A 12771-nucleotide genomic window follows, 5' to 3' on the forward strand; every position below is an offset into this window, starting at 1 on the left:
CCTCGTGTAGCTTTGCGGGAAATTCAAAACAAACCAAACCCATAGTCCTCAAATGACAAATTAATGAACTACGTAAGTATTTTAAATTCATTGCACTCACTGTACATTTTTATTTCGCTGCGTTTAGAATAAGATACGCTTATGATATCAGGATGTAGATTTATAGTAAAGTATACATAACGTTGTAAGCTACTGAAAGAAGAAATGTAATTATCATTTAAAAAAACATCAGACTGTTTACCCTTTGTTTTTAGACTTAGGCCAGGAGTAGCCTAGAGTGGTTAGCATGCTTGTGAATCCCAAAATTTCCTAGTTTGGGCCCCTTGTTACGCACTTCGGAACTATGGATGTGATGCAAGAATGACGGTCAGATCTCGGTATTCTGTCTGATAATAGTAGCCCAAGAGTTGGCGGTGAGCACTGTTGACTAGCTGCTTTCCCTCTATCAGCTCAAAATTAGGAACGGCTATGCGCAAATAACCCTTTGTTTTGTATAGATTTGCGCGAAATTTTGAAACTGTCTTTCGGACTTGTAGTGTTTAGTTTGATATACAATAAGTCTGAATACTTTCTTACAGTTGTTGATATACATAAATAATGCAAATTAACTCGTAGAATAACTTTCCCATACATATTTAATTATTGACTAAGAGTGTGATAAATACCATGTCATTCAGTGAGTTCACCTTGATTGTGTCATTTTAATTTTACTTGGTGGGTGAGGAGATTCAACAACTATTGAAGAGTACAGGCATGTTATAAAAAAATGCAGCGTAATTTCACATGTAAGGACCATAACAGGAGAAACGCTGCTCTCCAGAGAACCGGTTAATGTGTAAAAACTGGAAGTGACTAGTCTTTCAGCTGAGATAATCCGTTTAAAAAGTTTTTTTTTGTTGTTGTTTTTTTATAAAAGCTGTGATTGGCAGTTTTCTGTTAGTCCTATCAGTTTTTATCCTTTCTGGGGTACAAAAATATGAGTAACAATTTGTGAAATAACAGTTTTCAGTCCCGATATCCAACTCTAGTCTTCCTCGGCTAGTTGAATAGGTATAAAAACCAAAATGGCAGTTATAGCTTGAATTCGATTTCAACTGGTGCAGACACAGTAAAATTGGAAAATGAAACGAAATTGAGGAAGTTACTCAAACGTTTTAAAATGACATTGTTTGGGCTTCGGCATGCACATGTTTCTTACTAGGTTTTAGACCGAAAACAATCACATTTATATTGAGACATAAAAAGCTAAATAAGTAGATTTTTTTATGTGAATATGGCTGATCACCGTCTTCTGATCTCATTAAAGGCCTCTAAGATTAAGAATGAGCAGCGGATTATAGGGACTTTTGAAGGGGACCATGGTCCTGTTGCTGTGTGTGACTCGATTCTTTGCCAAATCCATTGCGAACATTGGCTGATCACAAGTTTGATCTTAATTCGTGTGAATGAAACTGAAGATGGAAAATTATTGTTGAATGAAATATACGACGTTAATTAAACCATAAGATTTATTTTTGACCGCGAGTCTGATATTTTAATATTGCAATGACTGGTTCACAGGTTATTGAACATATGCCTGATGTCGTAGACTAAAATAATGCAAGTTTAATATATAACACTCAGTAGGGAGATAATGGACATAACTGATTGTTCAGTGTAATAATTTTTTTTTTTGCATATAATCTAATCACATTTTTTGGACCTCACAATGTCGGGTTAAATCACTTTTTGCTGCAACGTGTAGAGCTAATATGGCAAGATAAGGAAGGTGTTAATTTCGATTGTACTAAATATGGGGAGTATGGACTGCAGTTGTCATCAGCAGTTGGCGGCCACAGATTTTCTTACTGACAGATTTTTACTTTTTGTTATTGTTTGTCATTGGTGATAAATTTAATGACAGATGTCTTTGAACAGTTAGACAACGAAATTGTATTTGATAATGACGTTTCTGTTTAAGTAGTAATGGGATACATTTACTAACCATGTCAAACTGCCAGCGTTATTTATCGATGTCATTTTCTGTTAATAGGAGCGACACCTTTACTAATTGTGGGAATCAGATACGAACATCAATAATCGTGCAAGGTATCCCCAGTCTACGACTTAAATACCTTTGAAATGTTCAGAAACTACGATTTCAATACATTTACATTAAATCAATAACCTTTAGCAGTTTATTATTTAACTTTGATTTTTATCTTGATCACATACAATTCTGAAATTTCTGTAGTTAAAACAAATTAATTGATTAGATAGTGAAACGTCATTATTCTTAATATTACCTAGACTGGAAAGAAGCTGACAAAAAAAAAAAAAAAAAAAAAAACTAAGACCGTAAAATCAGTGATCAATTCTGGCTCTACTGAAGTTTCCTGAGAGAAATTACATTTGATTATATCACTTTTTAGACATCTTTACCATTTAGTTAATTAACCATTTTATCCGAGATGTTTAGAGCATTTAAACGTAACACAGCATTATAATCGCTTCAAACCATATGGCACTCCCCTCGATTAGCTCAGCGGCAAGTCTATAGGCTTACGACGCTAAACATCACTTAACTACAACCATCCATATGACACACTGTTCAGAAATCACAGACTGTTTTTTTTAGTTGCTATTGTTGTTTTTCTAGCATCGACACATGGTTGATTTGCTGGATACTCTTTTTAATGATGTGAGGTAACCTTATAGTAATGCGCACGTGTAACAAGTCGAGCAAAACAAACGCTGCCGTGAATAATTTGATGTTAGATAGGTGCCGAAGAAAATTGATTAAAAAATAAAACAAAGATAAATCATGTTTGGGCACCAGAAATATGTTTTAATCTTTGTTGTTTATCTTTCTTTCAAATTGCGTGAATTTTGTACTATTTAAATAAGACGGATATGAAATGTAAGTTGACCTATATGATGATTATGGGAAATTTATTAGGACATTCTTTGAATGCTTAGTTACAATGTTCACGTTATCGAGAAATACTGTTGAAATCAGTTAGACTGTACGAACTAGACAAGTCCGGCATGACCTCGTGGTTAAAACATGTTCGTTCTTTTCTCGCATATGGACGTTATAACGCCACAATCAGTTCCACTATTCATTGGTAAAGAGTAACCTAAGAATCTATCACTTTGAAATTAGAGACTGCTATTGCATGTCACCCTTGAGAATCTTTGCGCGAAATTAAACACAAGAACTTGACCTAAATTGTATTTCAAGATCATTTTAGTCGTGATCGAAAACACATCAACAAATAATAGATAAAATATTGTTTTTCTCTGGACTGAACAGAAGATGAGTGATCGCGTGCCGACGACCGGAACTTTCCGAAAATCTTAAAGAGTTTGTTTAGGACTAAAAACCCTATCGCTGTATCAACTGTCACCGAAATGCATCTTTCTAATGTTTGTAACACGGATATATATATATAATCACTTCGACCACTAGCAGTTCTGTGACTGATATAATCAATAAAAAGTTAGTTCAAGTTAAATTCAACGCCAACCCTTGCTTACAGGGCACGTATTAGCCGGTGGTAAACTCCGGTTTCAGTGCACAAGTGAATGAGAATGGTGACACCACTCGTGTGGAAGTAGACTGCTTGTTTATGGACGTAACATGTCGCGAGCAAAGCCTTGAACTCTCAACTTTCCACCTACGAGTCCAAACCACTAGTAACTGGGCCACACTGCTTCCTAGTTGAAATAGTGGTTGACGCTGAATACAGAAAGATAAACACAAACTCTTTCTGAAAAAAACAACAACAGAAAAAAAAAAAAAACGCGTTGAACATTTTTTTTTGTTTTTTTCAGATGTTCAAAACAAGAAATAAAAATTTTTGTCTGTCATCACATATCTGCTTTACATGCGTTTGGCATGTAACTAGGACTGCGTAAGAATACTTTTAGAGACACTTGTTTGTTTGTTTTTTTGTATTTTTGTGTTTATTTTTAAACTTCGACCGAGTGTTTAGATTTATAGTTTTTTGAAGTTTGTTTTATAATTTTTTGGTACTGAATGATTTCTTTTCGTTATTAAAAAATGGACAACCTTTTGTTCACTTTCTAAATCCTGCTGGCTATCAGCATTAAATTACACTTTTTATTGGTTAGTTAAATTATAATAATGTATTGTGGGTTTTTTAATATCAAAATTGGGAAATACTGACGTTAGTAAAATGAGAAGGTAATAGTAAGCTTAAGAGGGTGGGGTAAACACACAACTGCTTGTGATTATAAGTTATTGTACAAGCGAGATTGTTACTATTCGCTTAATTGTGCCATCTATTGAATTTTTTGAAAATTGGGGAAGAAATTTAATTTCACTATTTAGTTACGGAGTTTTTATTTGCACATTAAATAAAAGAAATTTTCTATGAGAAAGCAAAAAATCCAAAATATACTCACCATGTAAAAATCGGTCAGCATAACGAACGTCCTTTGATTCAAAATATCCAGCAAAAAAAAAAAAAGTGTTAAAGTATAATAATTATGCGATTATATGGGTAAAACATTCTGAACTATAAGACATTAAAGAATAATAAACTTAAATTTGTATCGCCCAGTACAATACAAACCAAAATGATTTCTGTTGCAGAATGCAGCAAGGGATATTATTCTAGTGATAGCACCCAAAAGATGTCGGGATATACAGTCTTGCCAATTATTTTTCATATGCAGGTGAGAAACTGGCCATGAAAATATGGCTCAACAAAGGGTAAAACTCAGGTGCTTAAACCAACAGTAACCCAGGCTTAGACTACCATGCACATTCCATGAACAATTGCAGAAATAGAATACTTAAAAAGTTATACATGAATATTGCAAAAGATATAATTTCGTTTGATAATACTGCTTAATTTGAATATATATATATATATATATATATTGAAGTTTGATAAAAACTAGTTTTATTGATGATTATCTAGGTCATGGAGAAAGTATAAAATACATCATTTTACCAAACATTAGGCTTTCACAGTAGATGGCATTTGATATTTTACACCAGTATTTGATTTTCAATTAGTCACATACACAAAGTGAAATTATTCCTTATAGTTAGGAGATTTAAGGCTTGAAATAATGCAAAATTCAGATATTTTTTGTTATGACTGAAGGAGTTTTGTGACTTTGAATTTTTTAAATTTTTATTGGTGTTCTATTTCAAATGACCTATGGGGGCCAGACATGGCCTAGTGGCTAGTGCACCTAAACTGTTAGTTCAGAGGTTCACAGTTCTTTACCACAAAAAGGTACTTTGCACTTAGGGGCTGTGTGTTTGTGCTGTAAGAGTGATGGATTTAATCCTGTTACTTAGTCAGACAAGAGTTTGCAGTGAGTACTATTGACTAAATTCCATGTTGAGTCTGTATGCTCAAAGTTATGAATGGCTGTGCACAGATAGTCCTTGGACTGACCCCGTATCGGAGAAGTAATATTGACTGTAATTCTCAATTTAAAAAGTGTATCTTCAGGAAATATAACAAGTTTTTAACCAACAGTACAAATCTGTTGTACACAAAAAATCAGATGTGCTACTAAAAATTTTTTGTACTAAACATATGTTTCCAAAATGCTAAAGTCAGTCTGAGTGGAACTTTTATAAGTATAATTGCAAGTTGATGTTCATGTGAAGAATAAAGGTTTTTTGTTTTCCATCATATTCTCAAGTTTTTTTGTTTGTTATTTTCAGTAACCCTGTATATTATATCTGGTATTTTCTTCACTGTAACACAAACTTTTGCAAAATTGGCAATTTAGGGTAACATGAAATGTTTAACTCTGACATCAAATGTATAATACCATGTTGAATGGCACTCTGTACAAGGTCAGAGCATGCACACTTCGGCCTACTCCCATGGATATAGGGTTAATTGAATATGTACAATATGGCATGTAGATTGTATTGGTTAAAGTTCATAAATGGCATGTAGATTATAAAAATCTTCAAATAGTTTTATTTTATTTTGTTTGTGAAATTTGTTTCTAGTTTTTGTTTTGCACAAGTTGATACTGCTAGTGGTGTTTCCTATATATAAACAAAAAATAAAACCTCATAAACAAAAATCGAATAAAAGATATGGAAATGTCAGTAGGATGCTTGTTTAACTTTTTAAGTGACCTGTTAATGGAAATAACATTTGTCTTCTATATTAATTTGTTGTCTTCATTGTAAAAGTACTAATTTTAAAAGAGTTTGAGTTAGCCATTATTATTATTATACTGCATAATAATTTCATTCATTAAAAAATATTATAGTCTGACATTTCACAAACTTAGCAGCTTATGCCATATTTTCTTAAAATCTAATGATCAATAAGTATTCAGGAGATTTATTATAAAGTAAAGCTAAGGATTGTTTTTATAATTGTAAAGGCAACTTTTATCAGGTGTAATCTGGCATCTAAATTACTGTCTCTGCCCAAAAGTTTATTAATAAATATTTAGTTACTTTCCTGAAAAATTAGTGAAATATTGTCAATTTTTTTTCTTTTGTATTTGCCATCTTTCTAAGTTATGATTATAACAGAAAAATAATGTATATTTACATGGAATGAAAAAAATATTCTAGAATTTTGAAATTGGAAATACACTTTTTGTCTTGCATGTGCATTTGAATGACATACCATATTTTTCGGAATATAAGATGCACCTTTATTTTGAAGACAAAGTTTTTGGGAAAAAAAGCTACAGTCGCATTTGAAAGATTTTTATTGAACAAAAATTAAATTTGATACTTTAAAAATTAGTATATATTGTTCTAAACACAAAAGAAAAAAGACTACTATTGTTATAAATAACACATTCAATTGAACTAAACTATGCATACCTATTTAAATATATTTGCACATGGCTTGTGTATATTGTATATATACACATTGTTACGTCTCCGTTTGTCAATTAACTTTCCATAACTTCGTTCCGACGAAACTTTAGCGACACAAGTCCTTACTTAATAAAACTGGTTTATTCTTTCTGAATATAACTTCACAATACACTTATTTTCAACAGTCGCTCTTTTTACAAACGTTTTAACAATGAACGTTAACTTCAACAATACGTCTCTCTCTGACTGCAGTTCAATTACTCATTACCTATACACACACACTATTATTCTTCCGTCACGTTGTCACCCTCTTTTATATACCAGACTACCCTATATCTAGTAAATGCTAGAGCATTCGCCAAGGTACAGAATAGTTCTAGAAACGTGGCGTGACACTAGTCATGTGACCTCACTGACGCAACAATATATATTATTCATACCTTTGGTGTATAGGACGCAAGCAGATTTTGACATCAAATTTTGGGGTAAAAAAAGTGTGTCTTATACACCGAAAAATATGGTACGTATCATTCAGAACTCTTCTGATTTGTTAGTCATTCAAAATTTCCTTTTTTTTTAAACTTTCTAATTGTGTAAAGCCAAAAAAGTAATAAATCAAATATAATTAAATAGATTCTAATAAACTAGCTTACTAATGCAGTAAAAACATCAACTTGATTTTTTGTTTCATTAAATTATTTTAGGGCTTCAACTGATGATACTGACGATGAAGGTCGTAAACTTCCACATAAAACCATCACTATTAACTGTGGGAGTTTGGTAAAGTCTATTGCTTTTGGGTCAACCATTTCAGATAAAAAACATCTATCTTCAAGAGCTTTCTGGACACATTTCAGTGTTTCTAAGGATCTAGTCCTCGCTACTGGCCTTAACAATGGTCGCATACGCACATGGGATATATCTACAGGTGAGGCTAGAGTAAAAAAAATGATGAGTATTTAAATCATTTACAAAGTCCTAATACTTATGGTGATATGAGAAATCTGTTTTTAATGTTCTTTTGTTTTAGTTATACTTTTTTCTAAAATCAAGGTAATTAGAATAACTAAACCAAATTAATTGTTTTTGATGGTTTTCAGGTTTTTGATTTGTGAGTAATTTTAGTCCTTCTTGTATTGAAAAATGATAGTGTTTCCAATTTTTCTAAAACTTTTAAAATCAAGTGTTTATCATGCTTTTGAAAAGGCTTTATATGGAGTAACTCTTTCATTTCTTAATGATTCTCTAGAGCATTTCACTTCTTACTCTAGCCTAATTTTGCTTACTATAAAGAAATTCTTAGTAGGGGAAATAAAAATATTAAGTTTTAATTTGAAAATTTTTTATAGCAAAATGAAGTTTTCTAAACGCAAAAAACTTTTATATGGATAAATATGTGAATTTAAGTTAGGTTTAGCATAAGTTATGCCTGATTAGGACATTAAATTAAATGATAGTGTATAAAGGCAAAGTTTAAGAAAGAAAACAAAAACATTAGGTACGATGGTAATAAAATCTAGGAAAACCTTAATTTGACACAACGTGTTGAGTCAAAACTCTTCTTCGGGTAATATTTGTTAGTCATTTATACAGAACACATTTGAATGTCACTAAAAAAAGGTAACAATAGGAGAATGTGTGAAACATGGTTGGAAGTTTGATGTAACAATACTGGGGAATTAATTGTTGTAGAGAAGTGATGTAAGTGAAAGAGAAACAGAAAGAAAGGTGTAAAGAAATATAAAACTGATATGTGAGGGATTATAGTTGGAAAATTCAGAAGATGTGGGAAATAACGATATGAAAAAGAAAATTTCTTGTTTAAACCATGCGGAGAAATTGTACCTAGAGTATAAATAAGGTGTTGTTCTTCACATTCACGTAAATAATGGTCTGTTGGTGCAGATCTTAGAACAACAAGTCTGATTTGTGACGAGTCATGTTTGTTGTCCAAAGAGTGTCTTGAGATTGGTAAGTCAAGATTATGATTTAACATGTATTGTCTGTGTTCAAGAAATCTGTTACTGATTTTGTGACCAGTCTCACCAGTGTACAGCAAGTTACAAAGGTCTAATAAACAGGTAAAATTATTTCTAATGTAAAAACGATTTTTGGGAAATGTTAATGAAATTTGATTGTTAGTGTGTTGACAAGTTACACAATGAGGTCTGTTAATTGCATGGAAAAGAACCAGGAGGAGTGTTGGGTTGAGTATAGTTAGTAAAGTTAACATGAACAAGGGTATCCTGAAGGCATTGATTGTGTCTAAAAGCAATAACAGGTTGTTCAGTAAAAATACCCTTAGTATTAGCTTGAAGAACTTTAAAGTTGTCCCTGATAATTTTGGTTATTTGAGAGGACACAGTTGGGTGATAAGAAATAGTTAAAATATGCTTATTATGTTCCGTCATTTGGGACAGTATCTCAAGAGTATTCTTATGAGGTTTTTCTAGATTTTATTACCATCATATCTAGTGTGTTTTTTCTTTCTTAAACTTTGTCCTAGATCTTCTGTGCAGTTTTTTATACATTTTTAGTGTCTGTATGCATTAGTCTATGATGTCAGTCTATTTGATTTGAGAAATGTAGAGTAAAATGACTGTAATATTCTAAGTCAGTTGTATTCTTTAGTCATTTAGTGTGTTTTATATTATGTTTGACAATTGGGGGGGGGGGAATTCAATACTTTTATGTGGAAATCCCTAAGAAATCTAACAAAAACAAACTGTTCTATTAAAGGACCCTACTGTAAATGTCTTACAAGCTCTAAAAATAATGTATAGATTATAAAAACTTCAGATTTATTCTAGGTAGCTTATGCATTTTGAATACCATTGAGCTTTAAGTGAATCATTGCTACTCATTTCTTAATTTAATTGTAACACTTTGTCATAAAAACTGTAATTTTAGTTAAGACTATTTTTGTTATTTTGCAGCTAAAGCTTAAGTGACTTCATGTAGAGTAAATAAAACTGGGAAAATTATATCCTATATGCATCAATACTCTGTTGAATATTTCCAGGACATTTAATATTGGAGCTTATGGACCATAGGAGTGTTGTAACTCATGTTGCTTTTGCTCCAAATGGTAGTCTAGTCTTGGCATCTGTGTCACAAGATACAACCATCAAGTTTTGGGATCTGAATGATGATGGAAACATGTTTAAAACTCTCAAGATGAATGGGAAAGCAGTGTATTCTTGTGCCTGGTCTCCAGATACCAAAACTCTGGCAACAGTAGGAATGTGTACATCTGTAAGTTGAAATTTTAACATTTTTTAAGTTGTATGAGAATGTATAAGTTGGTTAGTTAAAACAAAAAACTGTAATTTTACTTCTGCTCTACAAATGAGAGTAATTCTGGTATCTTTAGAATCGTAAATGTTTAACACATTGAAGTAAATGAAAATGTACATAAGCATTTATTAGGATTATAAAGCTCTGTACAGTGTTCAAATAACAAGCTACTGAGAATTTCCTTCAACTGTAACTATGCACACTTCAAAAGTAAAATTTCTCTAAAATCCATTCAGTAATGGTTCTGTATATATATAGATATATATATATATAATTTTGACATAATTATCAGAATTAAGCATTCATCTCTCAGTGTGTTAAAACAGCTCTGGTCAAATACACCTTTCCAGGTATATGTATGGGATACTAGCACGTTCATCCTGAAACTGCGACTCACTGGTCACAAACATGATGTTGTTGCTTGCGAGTTTTCTCCTGACAGCTGTCTTATAGCAACAGCATCATGGGATACACAGGTTTTTCTGTGGGATGCTCATACTGGAAAGAAACTAAAGTGTTTTGGGTAAGTCTTATGTAACTTACACATGGGGCATACAGTTTATTTAAAAATCTTTTCCTGTTTTTTGTAAATCTTCAAATTTTCAGTGAACTATGATTAATTTCTTTTAATCTCTCCAGCAACTAATATATTATCTTTAAAGATTGAAGTTATTGTACAGACACACACAGTAACCCTATGTGAATGACATTGATAGATTGCACAAACCTTCATTTCTGTGAAGCTATAAATAGCAGTGTATTATAATTCTAAATTTACTATGTGTATTTTTCATGAAATTTGGCAAGTGTTTAGTAAACATTAAATCTGTTGTACACAAAAAAATCTGATTATTGTTATTTTTTAATAAAATATTTTTATTAAAGATTTCTCTTGGAACTTACAATCGGTTTGACTTGGTCTCTCACTAGTGTGAGTGAAAGCTGACTTTCATTTTAAGAATAAAAATACTTTTTTTTCATCTTGCAATTTCATATTTCATTTGCATAACCTATATAACTTTCTAAATGAATATCAAAAGTTTATTTTCAGTGAAACTTTATATATTATCTGTTATTTTCTTTGCCTTAACTATAACTATCAAAATAAGCAATGTAGGGTAAAATTATAAGTTGGAAAATATGAAATAAATCTAAATTAATTTTTTCTTTTTAGTATGACTGCAAATTGTAATAGACAATTATACACTATTTATTCTCACAGTCAATCTAACAGACTTTCAAATATGAGTTAATTTAGTTTTATTTCCTTATAGCTGCACTTAGATCCTTTCAGAGTATGCTGAAAACCAGTTATTACAGCAAAATGGCTTTATGTTAACAAATGTTTGATTGCAAGCATGCCATGGTCATAGTATAAAATCATACCTTGCAATGAGCGTATTATGGTAGATAATTATAAGTAAAAAAATTTAACTTAATTTTTTTACTTTTAAATTTTCTTAACTAAAATGTCTCTAATATTTACATTTTAGTTACAATAAATAAATATCCATAACAAGCAAGAAATCTAAAGTTCAACCCTTTTGCTGTCAGAAGATGAAATGCTGAAAGCCTACTTCTTTGTAACAATGTTGGATGCAAAATATATATTTTTTTAAAATTCAAATATGTAACTTGGAACACAAAATATTATAATGTGTAAAAACTAGAATGTCTTAAAACTAATTTAACTGGCTATCTAACTAAGCTATAATTGGATTAAAAAATTCTGTTAACTGGTCAAGACAAACTATAAAGGCAAACAATGAAACTGAGGCTAAATATTTTTAAACCTTTCATATGAATACACTAGCTTCATAAAAATTTAGTAAAACAAAATATTTTTTTTATTGGTTATATATATATATATATAAAATCCTATAGCAAATGTCACAAGGATGTGATAGAAGGAGCATGGCATGTGAGTTTGACTTTCTTGTGCATATCTCACTAAAGCAAGAAGCTTGGAGGTTATAATGGGCAATTTGGAATGATGCCAAATTCATCGACATATTGATAATTATTGTTCAGTGAAATTTTGAATGTAAGTCTGTAAAAAAGGTTGACACAGGTGCACTTTCATTCCCCCCCCCCCCTCATGAACAGTACACAGGGATAAGAGTTGAAATTTTATGCTGCAGTAATATATAATACAGAGCTTTGTATAGCTGTCATAGTAAAAAGTTAATCATATGCACATATGGTTTTATAATTTTCATTTTTCTTTTCATAAATTTTTAAATGATATAAAATGTCTCATGAAATCATTTTTTATATGTTCCCATTCTAATTATAGCTGTATAAGTGAATATTATGTAATGCAAATATTGCAGTTCAGTCTCCAGAACTTTCCGTTACAAAAGAAATGGTAAACCTGGAGGATGTTTTAAATAAACCTAAACTTTACAATGAAGGTAAACATTTTTTTTTTAAATACATATATTTTGTATCAATATTAAAATGTTTTGACATTACCATACAAATTAAATAATGTAGAACTTGCATGTGCCAGTATGAAATTGTTTTCATCTCACTCATCTCTCACTTTTTCATTTGCATGGTTTTTATAACAAATATACACCTGGAAAAAAGTTAAGCACCCCCAAATATTTTTCAGGATTGCTTATTGAAAATAAGGTTTAATT

At 31.2% G+C, this 12771-nt stretch overlaps 1 protein-coding gene across 3 annotated transcripts in view; it reads left to right on the forward strand.

Annotated features, from left to right (window-relative positions):
• The window catches only part of LOC106465861 (WD repeat and SOCS box-containing protein 1-like), a 62082-nt gene that overhangs the window by 40065 nt on the left and 9246 nt on the right, over positions 1–12771 (forward strand). For all 3 annotated transcript variants that reach the window (XM_022393819.1, XM_022393820.1, XM_013926104.2), the window contains exons 4-6: positions 7534–7757; positions 9852–10084; positions 10477–10649. In XM_022393819.1, the coding sequence (XP_022249527.1) occupies positions 7534–7757; positions 9852–10084; positions 10477–10649 (630 nt within the window). The remainder of the gene's footprint in view (positions 1–7533; positions 7758–9851; positions 10085–10476; positions 10650–12771) is intronic.

Source organism: Limulus polyphemus, unplaced genomic scaffold (assembly GCF_000517525.1).
Source record: "Limulus polyphemus unplaced genomic scaffold, Limulus_polyphemus-2.1.2 Scaffold2078, whole genome shotgun sequence".
NCBI classification, from domain to species: domain Eukaryota; kingdom Metazoa; phylum Arthropoda; class Merostomata; order Xiphosura; family Limulidae; genus Limulus; species Limulus polyphemus.